Source organism: Stegodyphus dumicola, chromosome 3 (genome assembly GCF_044657685.1).
Source record: "Stegodyphus dumicola isolate Sdum_Otavi_A_Nest chromosome 3, ASM4465768v1".
NCBI classification, from domain to species: Eukaryota; Metazoa; Arthropoda; class Arachnida; order Araneae; family Eresidae; genus Stegodyphus; species Stegodyphus dumicola.
Genome location: NC_140770.1, coordinates 51,845,926 through 51,867,031, shown reverse-complemented (window position 1 = coordinate 51,867,031; position 21,106 = coordinate 51,845,926). Strand labels below are relative to the sequence as shown.

The window sequence follows — 21,106 nt, the reverse complement described above, 5'->3', positions numbered from 1 at the left end:
GTTTTAAATCTTTATTTTAAAATTAGCTTTGTGACCAATCCTTTAACATAAACTGTTGGACTAACTGTGACAACAAGGTTGCCCTCTGGTAAGTAGCCAGAAAAGTACTTCAGTAAAAGCCAAGTGTCCCACTTGATAGGTTGTACCAGACTCTTGCTCTGTAATTTTTCGTAAAGTTAAATGTAATGTCCTTGTGTAACTTAAACCTGCTAATAAATACTTGTTATACTATACAGGACTCTTCTATGACCCTATCTAAAATGACTCCCTCACAGCATTTCATTTAATATAATGTTTATACCAGCTGTTTGTGGCCAAAATAAAGCACATTTTTCAACAAAATAATAATATTTGTAAGTAATCAGTATGAATTTATAATAAAGTACTCTATATTATTATAGCAATTTATAGAACCATAAAATATCTGTAAATTGAATCTCTGTTGAAAATTAAGGAAATATAATTATTTTTGAAAGAATCTGAATAATTTGCTCATGTTCTCATAATAGCTGTAATATCTTTATACCAACTGTTATATAAGAGCAAATAAGACTGAAGTCATTTTTTAAAATTGTCTGTTGGATGCAGACCTCCTGTATTATGTATCTTCTGATCAGTACTTAAGTCATTCAAGATGTCAATTTTAGATACTTATTTTATATAGACTGCTGCAGTCAACTGAAGGATAGTATTAACCAGGCAATTTATATTTGCCAAACTACTTTAAAAATGTGTAGTTTAATTGGCTGTGATTACTTGGTAATAAATTATACCTGCTGTGTTATTTTTCCCCCCTGAAGAAGGGAGCCATTTCGCTTTATAAAAATGCATTTATTCATTTATATGCTAAATTACATCATCATCAGAAAATTTATTTCTTGAACAGAGAGTTTAAATGTTAAGTGTTGTTACTAATAAAAAAGGATATATTTTACCATCAGAAAGTTTTGGGTTTCTCAAATCAAATTCAACATTTTGTTCTAATTGTTTTCTTACTTCTCATACACAGTGACTTGATTGAAACAGGTGTTTAAATACAGTCTTTTCTGTTCACACTGTGTAATTCTAGCATGTGTTATGTCATGGCTTTTGTTTCAGTGCAATGCTAAATGTGGAAAACCCCAAAGATAATTTTTGTCATGTTTTGCTTTTTTTTATTTTAATACAGAAGAAAAGTGCTAATCTGGCTGCTTATAAAATTTAAGCTATATATGGACAAAGGGCTGTTTCTGCTGGCATAGTTTAAATTTAGTTTGAAAAGATTAAGCATGGAAATTTCAGCCTTGAAAATGATTGCTCTGGATGACTATCTACTGTAAACCTTTTAAAAGAATTTATCACTGAAAATCCACATTATGTAGGTCAGGAACTATCAGACAGACTAAATATTTCAAAAAGAGTACCATATTTGACGGCATATGAGACGCACTTTTTTTCCTAAATTTGGTCTCAAAAAAGTTACCTGCATCTTATAACGTGAAGGACACAGTCTTATACGTGAAGGTAATATGCATTCAATAATTGTTTATTTGGCTTTTACGAAACATGAGAACTAAAAGAAACCACGCTATTGAAACTTTTTTTTCCTTGTGTGTGGCCATCTAAATAAGGGTGCGTCTTTTATGCCATCAAATGTGGTAATGGATGAATGATTAAATCAGATAATAAATTCAGAAAAATACTATTCCCAAATGGCAAATTTAAAAGCAGAAATTGAAGCGAAGTCCTCAAAACTGACTAATCTTTTAGCTATCTTCTGTCATAACAATGCTCAGTCCCACATTTCAATGAATATCAAACAAATGCTTATTGAGTGTGGCTGAGATGTTTTGTGTCCCTCTCCCCAAGATTCACTAGACCTTGCCATCTCAGATTTTTATCTCTTTAAGTCACTTAAAAATTTTTTGAATGGCCTGGAGTTTACATCTTGAAGACTGTCAAATAGCATGTCACTAACTCCTTTGCACGTAAGCCTAATGACTTTTTAAAAAAGGAATTTTCCTGAGGTATGGCAAAAAGTCATGGAATAAAATGGTGTCTATTTGATCCAAATAATTTTTTTAAATGTTTTTATACTGCTTCAATTATATGTATCATAAAAAAAATGCAGATATTTTCAGATTACCCAATGTATACTGTGGTCTAAAACTTCATCTGAAAGTTTTTGACACATTAAAAAAATTAATTGTGAAAAAGTATCTATGATAAGAAGACAAAATTTATAGACATTTTTATAGTAATTAAAAACTTCTCTTTTGTTTGTCATTGGATGTAACATTTTTACTGAATTTACTGTTAGAAACAATATTTATTTTGTTCTACTGCTGCTTAGTTTTCTCATTTACCTGAAGTATCATTTGGCAATAAGACAGAATATCTTCTCACTGGGACAAAGTTTTCTGAAATTATTTGAACAAAGAATTTCTCAATTGATGGATTCATTGCTGTGATCCAGTCTCGTAGCCATCATACACTGGTGCCCAAAAGTTAAGCATAATTTATGTTTATGTAAATATTTAAGGAAATTTAAATCAGAATGGTGAGAAACATGACATGCAAGTGTAATACTATTAGAAAATAATTCAAAAGAAGGATATTAGTAATTTTTATTATCCAAAGAAACAGCTTGAAAGAAAACATTGCAAACTATTAGTTTATACTTCAGTGAAAAAAATTTAAATAAAAACATTATTTAGCAGTTTAATAAGGTTTGTGTTCGCCTCTGGTAGCCATGCATGCTGCACAAAGATTGCCGTATATGCCATGAGAGTATGAATGAGTTATGGCCTCAAACAATGCCAAGCATTAAGAAAAGCTCTTTTCAGCTCTGGAACAAAGTTTTATGGGTGCAAAAGGGCTGCAGTTTGTCTCCTGAGCATATCTCACACATACTAAGTAGGATTAAGATCAGGAGAATGAGCGGGCCTCTGCATGCACTGGGTATTTTCACTTTCAAAGATGTTGGCGACTAGGATCACATGATGGCAAGTTGTGTTATCATCCATGAATCTGAATCCAGGACCAACAGCACCTAGAAACAGGTCAACATTAGGCTCGGGGACTTTGTAACTTTTAGCAGTAACAGATCCTGTGTCAAAGATGGGAAGATCTTTGTGGCCACTCAGCATTATGCCTGCCCACACCATGACTCCCTTTGAAGGAAAATGATGTCTTTCCATGATGGTTCTTGGATGAAAATGAGTTCCATGTTTTCTCCATATAATTATCCAACAAAAAACTGTGACTTATCACTAAACATCGCATTCACCTACTTTTGCAAACTCCAGTTTAGATGAGCATGTTTATGCATGGGCATGAGATAAATGCTAACGGTTGCTTGGCATACAGACCAACATGATGGAGTCTCCTATAAACAGTTTTCCTCAAAACTTGTAATCCTGTAATGGCTGTGAGTGCTGAACCGAATTCTCAGGCATAACTTTCTCTCTTACATCACACAGTTATTGCCAAATATTGGTCTTGATGAATAGTTGATACTCTTGGTTGACCTTTTACTGGTCATCGAGTAACATCTTCCATAGTGTGAAACCTCTGCCACGGCCTTGAGATCACACACTGAAGCATATTCAGAAATTGAGAAACTTCACATTCCAGCATTCCAATAATTCTTCCTATCAAAAACATGACCATTTGACATTTTTGGGGCATCCTTCATCCTTTTTGATCATTTAACTTGCTCTTCAGCACAGCAATTACACATAACCTGCCTAATCTCTGTATGGCATGTGAAACAGTTTTATACTCTTTCTAACATGTGCACTTTTTTTGCATATGCCAATGTTGACTAGAATGTTTTGGATATTCACACTATTTCTCCTTCAAACAATGATTCTCCACAAGTGATTTTGAACAATTTAAATATTTTATGCTCTTCCCCAAATGTGTTAATGTTCTAGCCATAATGTGTCAGCTTGGGTCCCACTTAACCTACAGTCAAGTACAAAGATGCTTCTGGATAATAAAGGTGACTAGGGCATTCTGCTAAGCTCAGTATCTTCTTTTTGACTTGAACCTATAGTTATGTGCCATACTCCTGTGACCCTCTTAATAAAATGTCAAGTATTCTATAGGATTGTTTTGCCTCATAATGTTTCCTGTTTTGACTGCAGTTATACTTTATTAATTTTTATCTTCTATATGTAGTAGAGGAAATTTAGTAATTATAAAAAATCTCTTTAATTTTAGATTTAATTTGAAAGAAGATTTTTAATTGAATATTCCATGACAAGGAAATGGTAATTCATAAAGATTAAATGAAGATCTCAAAGTCTCTCACTGTCTGTTATTAAACAAATCACCAGGGATGCAGTATAATCTTTTGCATCACATCCTAAAATTTTATTACATTTAAATAGGTTAAAATAAAGTTAATGTTAATTGGTTTTCCATTAATACTTATATACTACTATTTGCCAAACATTATTGGCTGGTCCGCATGTTATGCATATTCATCTAATAGTTTGTTTAAAAAATATGCTGTAGTACTGTGTTATCCTTTCGTATTAATTTAAATAATAAATTAAAATTATATAATTAAATAAACTGATCAGTTTACTATGTATATACTTTGAAACAGTTTAATAGCCAAAAAAATTTATTAGTTAATAAAATAATAAGGAAAAGTAAGTTTATGATCGTAAAATTGACAATGAAAAAATTGCTTTCATAATAATGATAAAAGTAGCAATAATGGTAGAACTGCTTTCATGAAAAGCTTATTTATTGCTTTCATTTTAATTTTAGGGATGCTATTTATGAAAAACTGGGTACTACTACTACAGGTGCTGATTCATTTAAGCGAAAGGTAATTGTATAACTTTTATACTGCAAGTATGTTTAGATTTGGTTAATTAGTACTTCGCTAGTTATTTTGTTGCACTATATTAATTTATATGTATGTGTTTGTAAATTTTTTACATTGTGAGAATTTTTTTGTCTATAAGACAAATTTTAAAATATTAATTTTGAGATAGGGTTAAAAAAGAGAGAAAGATTAAACTTTCAGTAATTAACTAAAGCAGAAGATAAGGCATATTGTTTCTTGCTATTTCAGATTTTTAGTTTGCATTCCAAAATTAATACATTGTTTTAAAAGTTAATAAATTTATTGGTGATGCAACACATTTTGTAGTTGTTTATTGTTTTAATAAAAAACTATATATATGTCTTTGTCTAACTTATTCTAAATAACATTCAATGTTGTTCAAGATGATTAAAGTTGTTATTAGGTTGAATACATAAATAGGAAGTAATATTTAATGGAAATCTCTTGCTTAATCATTTGTGCCAACGCTTCATCTGCGACACATACTTCTCTGTTAATAATTTTTTTTGTTTTTATGTAAAAAATGTGATTCCTTATCCATGTACTGATATATTTTCTGCTGTTAAAAATTTTAATTAAAAATAAAGTATTTTTAATATTAAACTTGAATTTAACTAATAAATTTTAAATGTAATTAGCATTTTTTTGAGTATGAACATTAGATTATAAATTGTAGAAATCCTAATATTAACAACTGTCTGTGTTTCTAATAAAGGGCTGATTTCGTTACTTTTAGATATGTTTTCCTGTGCTGACATTTTTTAAAAGTCTTTTTCATAATTTAACTATATGGGGAACAACACTGAAGCGTATTGAAGGTATCTATTATCACTTTTTTTTTATCACTGTCCCTCTCTTTTATCAAGTTTAATTTTTAATCACCTATACTGCCTCCTATTTTAATTTGGTTATTTCTGTTTCCTGTCTTCAAAGCAGTAAAATGTTTGTAATAAATAGTTTTGAAGTGAATCATACCAAAATTAATATCTGTTCTATGATTCTTATCTGATGAGGTGATGCACATACCTCAAAAGGGAAAGTCTAGAATTAAAAATAGAATATAAGTAATAAATACAATATAAGAAAATATAGAATAGAAAGCATTGAATCATCCAATTATATTCAAATCAAAGCTCTTGTCAGTCAGTAATAAATAAACATGATTCTGTGCTCCTGTAATGAGAAATAAGCAACTTTCAAGCTATCATACTCAGGGCGAGCTCCAGAGGGATGTGCACAGGCCATCAAGCTTGTAAAATCACCCCCTCCAAAAAAAAAAAAAAAAAAAAAGTTTTAAATATAAGTTATGACTAAATAAGAGAGGGTAACAATTTTTTGACAGAGCAAATGAAAATGTTAAAGAGCTTGCAAAAATTTTTGATGCAGAACCCATCTTCAAAAAACCAAAGAGAATGTTGTATGTTAAGAAAAATTTTGATTATTAAAGATATGTTGAACTAGTTTCAATGCAAACACCTGAAGATCACTTTATTTTTTTTTTTTTTAACCCACTGTTAGACTTACAAAGTACATGTGAGATTCATACTATGCATGTGAGATTTGAACAACTGAATGAGCATGCATATGCTTGTCTTTTGTGTAATGTAAAAACTATGTCAAGCAAAAAAACAACTTGAAAAATAATGTTCAGATCTAGTCTGAATCACACATTGATGAAAGTGCATTGTGTTTTGAATTAATATACATTGAACATTTTTTCTGAAATACAGCTGAGTGCTTTTTATGCTTTACGCTTTATATATATATATAGAAAAAAAAAGAAAAAGAAAAAAGAAAAAAAAAGAAACTAGACCTTTATTCAAACTTATGGATTTCACTAGAATTTTACTAACCATTTTCCAGTTTTTGTTGCCAGCCACAAAAGTTTTTTCAAATTAAAATTGATCAAAACTTTTTTAAGGACAACTATGGGACTAAATAATTTAATAGCATTAGCCACACTGTCAATAGAAAGCAATGTAGCTCATAATCTAGATTCTTTTAGAATGCTTGAAAAGATTGACAAATGAGAAAGTGAAGAGAGTACACATCTCTTAAATAAAGGCTATTCGATGATTGAACAGTGGTGAATGCAATCAATTGAAATATTGTGTTTTCTTATATGTAAATCATTGTGAAATAAAAAATGAAATGTTATTATTATCCAATTCTTTTCATAGCATGGTTAAATTTTTTACTGTTAAAAAATTAAAATTCAAAATTATATATGTGTGGATATATCTTATATGGTTTGCCTGAAAATGTTTATGTATGGCATTTAATTCTGAATATTCCAAAAACGATTATAAGCCTTGAGAGTACCATGAGTTTCACTGATTTCTTATTTCTTACTTTGAATTTGCATACTTCGTCCCCTGGAATCTAACAAGCTTAGGTAATTCGAATCAACATTAAAACTGTAGAATCCGGTCCTCACCTCAAGGAAGAGGTATCACGGGAGCCAAAAAAAGTTAGAAGGCAATTTGACATTTACCATTTTTGACACCATGTGACTTTTTCTGTTCCACTCCATTTTAAATATGCATTACATCAAAAAAATGCTTGTGTACTTTGACGTATTGAGGGTTGAGTATATGTATCTGTATATATAATATACACAGGGAGGAGTGCTATAATAATTTCGCTTCTGGTGCCAGCCCTGATCATACTTATGTAATTCCTCTCTTTTGATACCTGCTTTTCATCAACCAAACTTGCAGTTTGCAACTTTTTTTCTTTGTCTCCAGCTGTATTACTGAAGCAAATGCACATATCTAAATGCTTCTATTGCTTCATTAAGTTCATTATTTTTCAAATTATCCTTAAACAAAGGGGAAAGTCCATAACTTCTGAGAATAAACCACCACTTTTAACAATGTCTTTGTGCATGTGTTTATATATCATTAGAGGGATAAATTATGATTAAATTAGAAGTAAACAGTATTTAAAAGTTACATAAGAATACAAATCATTAAAGCTACTAATATTTTCATTTTGATCATTTTTATAAAGAAAGTATCAGTCAATGACTCAAACCTGTTATCAGTACAGCATATATAAGTTTCACTAAGAACCAGAAAAGTAAATTTTAAAATATCATGATACTGAGGAAATCGAACCTTTTAAATTTAATATTACTTTAAAGTCTTGTGCATAATCAAAATATGGAACGTGTTCAAAAGGGCTAAATGTGAAAGGTTGACTGTATCAGTCTGCTGTATAGGCACTGCAGAATTTTTTTTCTGATTCTTCTCTTGATGAGATATAATATTATAGCTTTTACTGTATCTCATCCAAGAAGAGAAAAGACAGTCAGTTTATATAAATATTTTAAGTGTGATGATATATGTAACTGATTAGAAATATTTTTGGAACTGAAAAACTGTTGTAATTGTCTAAAAAAATTAGCCTTTTACTTCTTAGAGTGAATAATATGTAAATTGTATTTTTAGCTTTTAATCAAATGTATCACTTCAAAACATTAAATTGTTCTAGGAAACAGCTGTACCAGAAAATAGTATAATGTTTAAAATAAGCTATATACTGCATTTCATAGAGATGTGATAAAATGGATAATGTTCTGTAACTTTCTTTTTAATGCTGTTTTGTTGTGAAAAGGAAACCTCAGTTAATGAATGTAATTCATTTTCTAAGGCAAATTGTCATCTGAAATGTTCATAAACTGAAACTATTTTCTCCTCAGTCGTCAATGCAGAATGGATAAATCTGTTCATGGACTACACATGATTGCTTATTTAACTTATAACAACTTATACTTTGTGCCTCCCCCCCCCAAACAAAAGGTGAAGAAAAAGGCAAACAAAATACTAAATAGATAAAGTAGGTGAAAATTTAGTTTAATATTACTATAACTGTATGAAGGAGAGTTGACTAAATAAATAGGAAAGAAATGGAAGGTTTGTTTTGTTTAAGTGGAATGTCTGAATCCATCAAAATATTAAGTAAACTCCTTCTGAGGCTTCTTTTTCTTTGTTTCCTAATGCTAATTTACTTCAGATTCACTATTCATCTATCTCATAAAAAATTTATTGTGGTTTGTTTTAGTCTAAGTTTTAGAATCTAAAATTAGATGTGCATATGCTGTGGCTTCCTACTACTATATCAAGGTGATATCTTTCTATGAAACTTTGCACTATGTCCCATTTTGCATAAATTTCTTTGATTGTAGAACTGGGATCATCTTCTTTCCTTCTCCTTCTTGACATTTTCTCCAAAATTGCCTTTTGCTGCTATTTCTGAAGTTGTTTCATTCTTCCATGCTGAGCTCATTTTAAGGTTTCTGTAGTAATTCCTCTACATCTTCATTATTAACATCCAAGCGTATGGATTTGCCTAGGGACATAATGTTGTAGATAACACAGAAAAACAAATATTTTCACTATCAAAGTTATCAAAATCACTACTTGCAACACAGTTTGGCCATAATTTCCTCAGTGTGAATTCATTGTCATACGAGTTAAGTTTTGTAAGCAGTGAAGAATAATGAAATATATCTAGAAATCACTGAGTTATGTATAAAGAGTTACCTTATAAAAGTATGTACCTTTAAATAAACACCATTATAAAAATATGCACCTTAAAAAGATCTTCAAAAACATTTATTGCCAATTTATGTGTTTATTACTTGAGATAACATTCATCACTGAGATATTTTTATTCAGAAAATTTGTTTCATGAACTCCTGCTCATGAGGGTAGGTATTTGTGACCTGAAACTTTCACTGTGCCCAAATAGAATTCAGAAAGTTCAAATGAATTTCAAATAACTAATTCATAAAGCTGGATTTTTCCCAGGAAGGAATAGAATTTAGCAGTATTGATTTTAATTCAATTAATGTGCATGATTATGTGAATGATGAAAGACGGAAACTTGGTTATATTTTGCAAAATGTGCTTAGCCTTGTATTTATATAAAGAACTACACTTAAGAAAGAGACATTGTGTGCAGTTTTAAATAGCATTAGCAAAATTCATTATGAACATGCACAATATTGAACTAATCTTTGTAAATGCATTATATGTTTATATTAGTCTAAATACCTTGAAATTACAAAATGAAATGCATTTTCTATATGTACATATCAATATAATGCTATTTCTATTCATAATTTTCATACAGCACTTTTAGTGAAGTATATATATTTAGTAATGATAGGTATTTTAGCATAATGTTAAAGCTGGAGTATTGAATTATAGAGGTGATATTTTATATGATTATGTACTGTAATAGGTAGGCTGAAATATTGTTGAGATATGGCTGGTGATGTGTGTTTTTTGTTGAAGATTTGAGACATATATAGAGATGCAATTCTAAAGAGACTTAACATTTGAATTCTAGCAATTTAGAAAAGGCACAAAAGCAAGTAGTAAATTGTAAATCAATATAATTAAGTATAGTAAGTTACAAGTCCATGTAGTCTGAACATCTTTAGATGTTCAAACTTAAAAGTGTAATTTTTTTTTTAAACATAGTACTTGTGTTATACTTGGTCTTATTAAAAATACACTTGTAATTATTGGAAGTAATTCTCAATTTACATTGATTTGTAAGACTAAAAACTACAAATGCTTTATGTTAGTGTTTAACTCTTGTAGATTCTATTATAATACATAATTTCTTTCTCTTTCACGCTGGACAATTTTAATGGCTATTAGAGATACAGTGAATCACTCTGATTTCACTTTGATGGTAGTTATCTCTTTATTTTAAATTAAGTTCTTTGCAAGCTGAAGTTTTATTAATTGTATTAAAATCAAATTTATGTTTTGCAATTGACAGTTGATTGAAACATGACATTTTGATCTATTGCATGCATGCAGATATTTCTATTAATATGTATATAGAAAATTGATGCTTTGAGATTTAAAAGTTGTTAGAATTATTTAAATTTAAAAAAAAAATGGAGTAGATTAAAGCACTTTATGGTGGATACCTTCGTGATATCTCCAATAACTTTCACTAATAAACCTGAATCTGAGAACATTCAACTAGTATTTCTGGAACATAACTAAATGTACATGGGTTGAATAATGAAAGTAAAATTCTTGGAGAATATAATATTCCAAATTTTAAGCCAGCGGATACATTTCTGCTAAGGAATACTGAATGATTTTTAATTTAAAACAGTCACCAATTAGGAAGTTTTCAATAGTATTAGAGATACTAAACTCAGGCATTCAGAATTTAGAAAATAAAAGTTATATTGGAATTCAAAAGAGAATAGATTGTTGGTGTTTGTCTGGCTGGTACATCTGTTACTAAGACAGCTGGTTATTCTAATACATCAAGTTCTTCAGTAACCAAGCTTTTATTTGTAAACTCAGGAAAAAAGAAAGAGCTTTTTGCAAATGAAGTAATTACCAGAATTAGAGAAATTACCTGAAAATTTAGTTAAAAAGAACCATAGCCAAAAATAATAGTTATTTAAATTATGATGGAATTTAACATCCTCCTGAACTACTTTTGAGAACTTCAGAGGGTTAATATCTGTAGTTAGGAAGTTGTAGCAAAAATTTTTGTAACCAGTACATATGTTAAATGGTATCAGTGGCATAATTTTGACAGACAATATAAAATCTGTATTGTTTATTATAAGTCTACCTTTACTATCTTTCCTGCTCCTGGAAGTATTTATATGTAGAGGATTTCTTCAGAAGCATTTGATTCAGACTGTTTTATGCACAGCATGGTGCATAGACAGAAGTTGGTGATGGTTTGGAATAGTGTCATAAAATTTCTGGGGGCATTGATTGTTCTTGAAGGGGAAATCCCTGTTACGAGTTATTAATAAATGAGGTCCACCCATTTGTTCAAACTTTTTGTCAAGAAGGATATATGTATCAAATGACTGTGCACCAATTCACTTCACAAAACTGGTGATGGACTGATTTAAAGAAGCTATAAGTGAGCTTGACTATCTTTCTCTTCCTGCACAATACCCTAATCTAACAGCAGTAAAATTGTCCGAAGTAACCTATATGAAAAAGTTGAAAAACATTTTATTCCTTCATCATTATTATAAAAAATAGCCATTGTTTTGCAAGAGGTAAAACAAGTATCATTAATAATTGAAAAAGGACAAGTGTAAATTATTTTCAAGGAAAATCCATGCATTATTGGCTTCCAAAATAAGGCCTACATTATAAATTGCATCCTAGATGCAGGTGTTTAAGCTCTATTGTATTAAACTCTTAAAGTATTAAACATTAGTGATAGTCATGCTTTGTAAAGTGATTATTTCCACAAAATATCAAAATTATCTAGACTTGTGGGTAGTGATTCAAGGAAATTTTATTGCATTCAGATGTATGTAAATATATTTACTGCTGGTAGGAATACTGAAATCATTAATTTTCTCTTTATGTCTGCTTAAAAAAAGTGTCTTTCATAATGTAACAATATATGGAAGCACTGATTGCTTAGAGTTGTGTTTAATGAAAAATATTAAGTCTGCTCATGTAATGTGTGCTTAAAATGTAAATAGATTTTAGCAAGTTTTGCAGTTTTTGTACCAAACACTTTTTTTTTATTAAATATTATAGTCAGTGTATATCAAATATTAGGCCAAAAAATGTAGAATTTTTAAAGTTAATATATTTTATCTGAGATTTCCCAGGTATTTTAATATTAATCATTCATTATAAATGCAGAACTAAAAGTAGTTCTAGTTATAAATGCAAAAATAAAAAATTCTTGAAAGTCTCCAATTATTAAATAGTGGTTATTTTCCCTTTTCATAACTGCTAAAATTAAATGAAATTTTCAAAACTGCATTATTATTCCTTTCAAAACTTAAAGACAATAAATATGTTGGTAATTGTGATCACTAATATGCAGAATCATGGGCTACGGGTAGATTTTTTAAATGATTTTATAACTGTCAAAAAATATCAACGTTGATGTCGTGTACTAATAATCAGTGTAAATCTGCATCATATTGTGATTCACTTTTATAATTTTTGTTCTAAAATCTGATTTAAAATGCATGTTTTATTTTATTTTTTATACTTTTCTGTTATTTAATTTATTTTTGTTTTTCTTTTTAGGTCAGTTTGGAACTGGAATTGTGTCCTATTTCATTTTCCTTCGATGGCTGATATTTTTAAATAGCTTAACATTTCTTTTCTATCTCTTCCTTATAATTTTTCCTCATGTTGCATTTTCTATTATACCTCATGGTGAACCATCTATAACAAAAAATCAAACCATATTCACTGAAGAATTTCTGAATCATTTCCCAGTTGAAGAAGATCTCACACAAAAATCTTCAACAAAAGTATGTATAGATTTTTTTCTTTTTTTAAATTCATAGTGTATAAATCTCTATATCAAGTTACTGGAAATATCTTGCATCAAGTTAACATGAATATGTAGGTTATCCTTTATCTAAGGTGAATCTGTAAAACTTTTTTTTTTTTTTTTCCCTTTTTAAAAGTAAAAATTTTATGTACAGGTGGCTCATTGCATCCATAAGAGCATTTTCATAATGATGAACATGGGGAAATACTACCATTGCAAGATATTGCAACAAAAAAGAAAGAAACCACTGTAAAGCAAGTAACCCCCCCCCCCCCAAAAAAATATATATAAAAGACATTTCTGCTGTACTGCAGAATATTAGTATCTATTATATTGTGTGCTGCATTGTTATATAATTCTGCTGTTCATTCTCTAGCTAATTGGGATTCTGGTACTAAATTAGTCTGTAACTGATCCTTTAGAGCTGTTATCTCAAACTGATGGCCTCTGAAGCAGTTTTATGTGGCCCCTAAAGACATTTCAGTTACTTACAGATCGCAAGATTTTTTTTTCTTAAGTCAGAGCTGATATTAGTTTCACTTCCATTAAAAATGCACATGAATAACACACCAGAAAAAGCTATATATGGAGCTATTTAATTTCCCATGTGGTATAAATCTCACTCAGAGATTTGAAGATGCAATTTTTATTAAGTTTTATTTGTACTTGTTAAAAAATAAATTAGTTGCAAATTTATGCACTAGAAATAATTGCTTTTGGGGGAAGTTCATTCAGTGAAGCCTATCATTTAAAAATGCATTATGGTAATTTTTCAATTATTCTTTCAAATTAAGTAAATTATTTATATTTCTGTAACATTGCCTTAAACTATTTGAATTATTTCTTTCTTTAAAAAAAAAAAAGCTTTCAACTTTGATGCCTTATTTATAACTGGCTGTCTTGTATGTAAAACCAATTCCTCCCAACCCCTCAAAGGTGTGTTGGTCATATGTGAGGTTGTTTCATTTTTCTTCCAGTATGGTATATTTTTCAAGTTTAAAGATTAAGTGTGTAGAGTCATTAGTTTATTTTGAAGCAGAAACACGTGAAAAATGTGCAATGTTCTCGCCAGGACTCAAACCTGGACCTCTCGAATATGCGCCAAGCGTGCCACCCATACACCACGAAAGCATGCAGAAAAGAGGGTGAAAATACCTTGTAAATACTGTAGAATACCAAGCAAAAAACTGCCAAATTATACATTTAAATAAAATAAACATATTGATTTTTTTACATAAATATGGTGATGTGTACTTTTTTATGTATTTGGTTATTAACCTTTGATTTTTTTGTATGATGATTTTAATATTACTGAGATAACTTAAAATTTATATTATGATTTTAATTTAATTTTAATATTTATTCATATAATTCATTTGAGTTTCTTTCTTTTCTTTTTAGAAGTATCAAGTGCCAAAGTTTCTAAACCTCTCTGATGCAATGATAGATCAAGATATTCTAAGTTATGCTGGTACTTTACTTGATCATTACATACCTGATGAGATTTTGGATCTCACTCTATATTATGATAGAAGAAATCGCACCCTTGAAGAACGTCATAATATTTCAGAATATTGCAGATGGCGCTATGTAAACGACTTACAAAATACCAGTTTGCATACCTCTAACAAATTTGAAGACGTTTTGCAAGGAACGGTAATTATTTGTGCATTATTGTTTTATACTTTCATTAATTTGGAAACTATACTTTTCTACAATTTGTATTATATAGTCATATTTACAAGTAGCAAAAATTGCCTGATTTACTCATTGTTTGATATAATGTAACTAATCACAAAAGAAAAATATAATTACTGAACAATAAACTCATTAGGTTGCTGCCCAACTGGTATAGTATTTAGCGTCGCTGACTGCCATGCCGAAGAGCCTGGGTTTGAATCCTAGAGAAGGTGTGGATCCTTGTAAATGTATAGTGTCAATGCAGCATGGCGGCACTCTAAATATGTGGCGATCCAAAAGTCCTCTCATGTAGTATGGTGGAAAGGGAGAGGAATGGGAGACCCTCGAAACCATCTTCCCCCTCCCCCCAGGTGCTCTCCATCAAAATTGGAGGCAGAACTGAGCTAAACTGCACTGTCATCTGAATGGTGCTCAAGGCTGTTTCCAATGGCAGGCGTAATCTAGCGCTTCTTGCCTCAAGTAATTCCGTGGCCTTGCGCTGACTATGTCAGACTAGCGAGCATGAGCAACAACACAGCAACTCGTTTGGTTTGTTTAGAAAGTTTGTGAATTTTTTAATATAAATTTTTTTGCACTAACCTAGAAACTAGCTAGTCCTCCCTCTCTCCAGCTTTGAAGTTGTATGATGAAATTGTTTGAAGTTGTTCATGAAAATTTATTTGAAAGTAACCATATTAAATATGATTCATTTTCATAAAATTTATTTACTTTTCAGAAACGCATTAATTCATTAATCTTGAAAAAATTTGAAGTTCCTGAAGCACAACTCTCAGATTTTTGCACAATGTTTATTATATAGTAAATTAACCAAAAAAAATGTGTTTTAGGAAGAGAGATATTGAGAGATAGAAAAATATATTGAGCCAAGTAGCAGCAGTAATAATAAGATCAAATTTTTAGTTATTGCTACATAATTAATAACAAAAAAGAAGGAGTAACTTTGTAACATTTAACCATGTCTAATTACTAAATATATGTTTCTGTTTCTATAACTGTCAATTATTTCATCTATTTTATGGAATTGCAGTACTAATTAATCAATAAAAATTAATGTATAAAGTTGTTATTTAATAGCAAGAATTTCAAGTCATTATAAAGCTGTTGTGACTTAATTGTATGAAAGTGATGACAGGATTAATCAACTAGTCATATCACTTTTGATAAAAAGCTATCTTCATCATATATTTATTACAATTCAAAATTGTTTTATATATGTATATATATCTGGGGTGGCCATAGTACAGCTCACAAACTGTATGCAGCTCTTGCAGGCAAATGGTATGGCTCACATGCAAATAAAATATGTGTTTGAAATATACTAAACTAAAACTTGTCAATGCCCAAAAGAAAATTTATTTATTTCATTTCTTTTTATTAGGAAACTTAAACTGATCAAATATCTAAACATAATTATTTCTATTTAATTTCCTCTTAGTTAAGAAACTAATTAATGTTATTCAAAAACATTAAAAAAATAAATGAATAAAATAAAGAATATTATGCCAGTTCTACCAAACAATTTTGTGCAGAAAATCTTTAAAAATTAGATTTACTTGTAAATGCTTTACATGAAGGGACTGGCAAATTTCTTAGTCATCAGTAGTAGTAGAAAACTAAATTGAGGTGGTCTGTGAGTGGAACAGGAAATTCATGTAATGCATCAGAAAATTTAATATCAAAGTTAAAAATGAATTAGACTTTTCAAAAGCCATATTACAATTAAAAATACAATTGTAAACACTAGCAGTTTGTAGTGAATCTGATGGCAAACACTGCTTAGAAAAAAAATGTTATCTTTAGGAAATTTTGAGAATCCATAAAATTTGAGGATAACAGACATAGAGATTGCTTGCCATAGTACGAGCATGCAGGGAAAATGCAGTATAATTTTGAGGCAGAAAATAACGCTCGAGTTCCTTTGGCACATATTTAAGAAGAATCCAAAATTTCATGAGCATTGCAAAGCTGTGATAGATCAACATTTATAAGAAGGTATCAGGGAAGAATTGAAGTATTTAAAAATTGAAAAAGAGTACTTTTTGCTGCATCAAGCTGTAATTAGAGAAAACAAAGGCAACACAAAACTTTGCATTGTCTTTGATTCATCATCATATGCTAAAAGCAAACTGTCACTGATGATTTTTTAGAAATAGCCTTGTTTTTCCATTTGAACCCAGTTTTACCACTTTTAAAATGATGTAAATATGGACTTGTAGCTTTTGGAAAGTCTAGTTGTGGCTCTAGAATGTTCTTGAATTTTGGCATGCGGTTCTTACTGACATGAAAGTTTGGCCACCTTTGATATATATATTTCTTTACATACTAATATCGTTTGTGTAAAATCTTTTATGATTCCACAGATTTAAACATTGCAATGTAATTTTTTCTTATAATGTGAAGAATTAAGTTTTATAAAAATATTTTACATGTATTGGTAAGACATGCTTTTCTTTATGAAAAGACTATATTCACATTTTCCTATGCATTTGTAAACTGAAAAATAAAAAATTGCCGTATACAGTCAAAAGTCGTTAATCCGGACTTGTCGGGACTTCAGCGATTCCGGATTATCGATTTTTCCGGATTATAGATCATCAGTTTAAATCTCGTAAGATGGCATGCAGAAATTCTAAAATTAAAAATATGAAACCGTAATTTATGAAATAAAGAACAATTATAATCTAAAGGGTATCAAAATTTACAAAAAAAAAAAAAAAAAGCTTAATATTTATTTGTTTACTTTATTAAACATTTCTTTCAATGTAAGTTGTTTAAGTTGCTTCGTTTTATGTGATAATACTTTCTCTTTAATTCTATAAACAGACATAATTTCTTGTTCAGTTACAAAGTTCCGCTGTTCAAGTCCCATTAATTGCTGTGCCGAGAATACCGACTAACTTGTCAATCGAAATTTTTTCGTTTTCACTAACCTCTCTGTCACATTCTTCATGTCTTTATCCATTTTTTGCAGCAATTCCACTTTTTGTTTGTTGGACATCGAAACATACTTTCGTTTTGTAGATCCTTTGGAAGTTCCAGCATCAGAAATTCTATTTGACATAATCAAAAGTTCAAGTTTACTTTTATAAAATTGCTCTTTACAGTCTGCAAAAAATAATAAGCGGGATCCAATTCAAAGATTATGGAACAATGCAATCATTAACTGAAATAGATAATTAGATAATTTTAGCTTACACCGTCCGTTATACATTAAACGCGCAGGCAAAAACGTATTCTGCACTTGCGCACACGCATATGCACAGTAGTCAAGGTCTTACGCGCACGCGTAAAACGCCTGTGCGCATGTGCCAACGTGGCGCATGCACAGAAAGTTTTTAGCTTTGAGGTCCGGATTATAGATCATTCCGGATTATGGGTGTCCGAATTAACGACTTTTGACTGTATTATCATAAAGGAAAATATCTTTTTACAAATTCATTAAATTAGAAATTATGTGATTCATTTGAGTTTTATTAATAGTATAAAGTCTGTGTTCGTACTGTTTTATTTTAATTATTTTTGGTCTCAGTTGTAACAGTTTTGGGGCCTGGTGAATAGGATAGCTAAGTGCTAGTTGTTTATTTTGGATCTGTTCCTGGTGCCTGAATGGGTTGTCTGGTTTGCTTTCCCCTAATATTTAATGGGAATATGAGACAGTTTCATCTTAAAATGTCCCCCCTCCTTGTAAAAAAACTTTGCTAAGGAGTAACTCTTACAGGCTTTTGCCATACCAAATACTTATTTAACCAGTTTGAACTATTTAAACTACAGTTAGGTTTTGATGGATTATTTAATAGTCAAGTCTTATCTTTATGTAAAATTTGTGTTTGGGCAGTATGATGTTTGTAGGAAAAATTAATTTCAAATGTTTAAATAATGCAAGTATTGTGAATAATAATCTAGTGAAACTGTTTATGGAAATTTTCAAATTTATTTCAGCAAAGTGAAAAATGTATAAGAACTTTTGTCTGATTTCAGTCTAATCATTCTCAGAATGATTAATTGATATGATGTTTTTTAGTTTTCATATTTGTTATTTTTGTATACTCAAGTATGTATATTATATTATTAAAGTATTATCGTTTTAAATGTTTTTATGTTGATAAATTTTATTATTGTTGTTTCATATATTTTATTTCTTTATTGTGCAGGGGGTACTTGAAACCACTCTCTTGTTCCTTGGTTCTTATCCACCTAAAGAAGTTGCATTCTTGGGTTATGTTTACAGCATGCCACTTGCCTTCCTTTCAGTACTTATAATATCTTTTATTTTGAGCATAATCATGATGGTGCAATAGTAAGTATATTTTATGAAATTACTTTTTTTTTAACCTTCTATTTATATATATCTTATAGTAAAGTAGAAATAATCTTCGTTTTATTATTAGAAGAGTTTAAGTCTGTACAGGATTTCCTACATAACAAGTTAACTAGATAATAGGAGAAGAAACTAAAATCCTCCCTAAGGAAGTATATTAATAAAAAAGAGGTTATAAATACATTTCATGCTAAATAGACTTTAGGATTATGCATCTACAAAAAAAAAAAAAAAAAAAAAATCTAAAAATAAGCATTTAAATTCAAAAATTTAGATCAAAAGACGAAAGAATTATAAAAATAAATGAGCAAAGGCAAGAACATTTCAGTTTCTATTTGGTACGAGCATAAAAGCAAAACTGAATTAATTATTAATGTATGTAACACACTAATCTGATAATGTTTGATTTCTGCTGTCTGTCATCAGTTTTGGAATATATGTTAGTCCTCAATTTTAGAACTGTTTTGTTCGAGTTGCATTACTTTTAGTAAGATTGTTTTTCAAGAGAGAAGGTAAGGTAAGGAAATGCTTAATGAAAGTGTTATTATTTGTAAAATGAAACATGCAATAACTAGAAGTTAAGCAAATGTTTTTGATAATGAGCAGACAATTATTTTTAGTGATTAAGTGATTAAGGAATCTTAGGTTGGAAAAATATTAGAAAGTTGAGCCCATTTTTGAAAGAATAAGTTAGTAAATAGATAGAAATAAATGTTTTAAAATAATGTTCTTATGAAAAATTCAAAAAATAGGTTTGTATATTTATAAACTTATGCAGCCAGTAAGATAAACTTTAAAACAAAAAAGGTAAAACAATATTTTTTAAAAAAGTGTTAATGTGAATATTACAAGTAAGACTGCAGTACACATTAGGATTTTTAGAGATAGTGACTAATTATGTGAAAAGTGATATTGCCTGTTTAAATTCATGCATAAAAAAGGCTCTGAAGGTAATATATTTAAATTGTCTGCTGTAACAAGGCTTTATTTCAGGATCTGCAAGTTGCTATCATTTCTCTTATTTAAATTTAGTTACTAAAATAAACAAAATTAACATAATAATTAAAATATTATTTTAGGCATATAATTTGATGGATAACTTAAAACTGGTTTGGGCAGATGAATACACTGTTTACAATAATTTTAAATTGTTTGGAACATACAATTAATTACCTAAATAAGAGCACTTGTAATGATATGACTGACCATCTATCACCAAACACTAATTAATCAAATAGAAATCTTTCACTTACCATCTGATATTCTTCATCAGTCTAGTTCCACTAGAAGCCAGTTTAGGTGGAATGAATGCAAGCAAGTGATTGCAAAATCAAATTAGTTTCAGTTGCAGTTTTTTTTAAATCTCCTTGCCTCTTAGAGAAAGAAAAAAAAATCAACCTCCTCTTCTTGCTAATTAATGTATTTATGTTTTTGCTGTGAACACTTGTTATGAAATGAGGAAAGATAGAATTTAATCATCTTAAAGGAGTTAGTAATTTAGAATAAATATTACAATTTTTTTTTTTTTTTTTAAGTTTTCTTATTTTTAAATGTATATAGACTTTGACTCTTATTACTTGTGATAGTACATTTAAAAAGTTAGCTTATTATTAAGTCTTACTTAAATTTAAAGAGGAGTTAAAATTCTTTTCTTTACCCACTTCCTTTATTAATGGATTCTCAGTTACTTTTGTGGATAGTTCTGTCAAGTTTTGCTATCTCTTGAACTCTAATTAAAAAGTAAATAATATATTTGATTAAAATAACAGGTCTATAAACTGAATAAAATTTAGCACTAATGAGAAGAAATAAATAAAAAAGTAATATGATAAAAAATGTTGGGAGACAAATAAATGCTTCATTATTAAATGAGTAAAAAATGTAAAAATGGAGGATGAAAGTAGAGGATAATATCCTATAAC

The 21,106-nt window shown here is 29.5% G+C and overlaps 1 protein-coding gene across 4 annotated transcripts in view; it reads left to right on the top strand.

The window, feature by feature from the left end:
* LOC118195664 (transmembrane channel-like protein 7) overlaps positions 1-21,106 on the top strand; it is a 112,293-nt gene that overhangs the window by 37,926 nt on the left and 53,261 nt on the right. For all 4 annotated transcript variants that reach the window (XM_085812883.1, XM_085812881.1, XM_035366989.2 and 1 more), the window contains 5 exons: positions 4,765-4,825; positions 5,583-5,664; positions 12,913-13,142; positions 14,567-14,821; positions 19,018-19,163. In XM_085812883.1, coding sequence (XP_085669009.1) covers positions 4,765-4,825; positions 5,583-5,664; positions 12,913-13,142; positions 14,567-14,821; positions 19,018-19,163 — 774 coding nt within the window. The remainder of the gene's footprint in view (positions 1-4,764; positions 4,826-5,582; positions 5,665-12,912; positions 13,143-14,566; positions 14,822-19,017; positions 19,164-21,106) is intronic.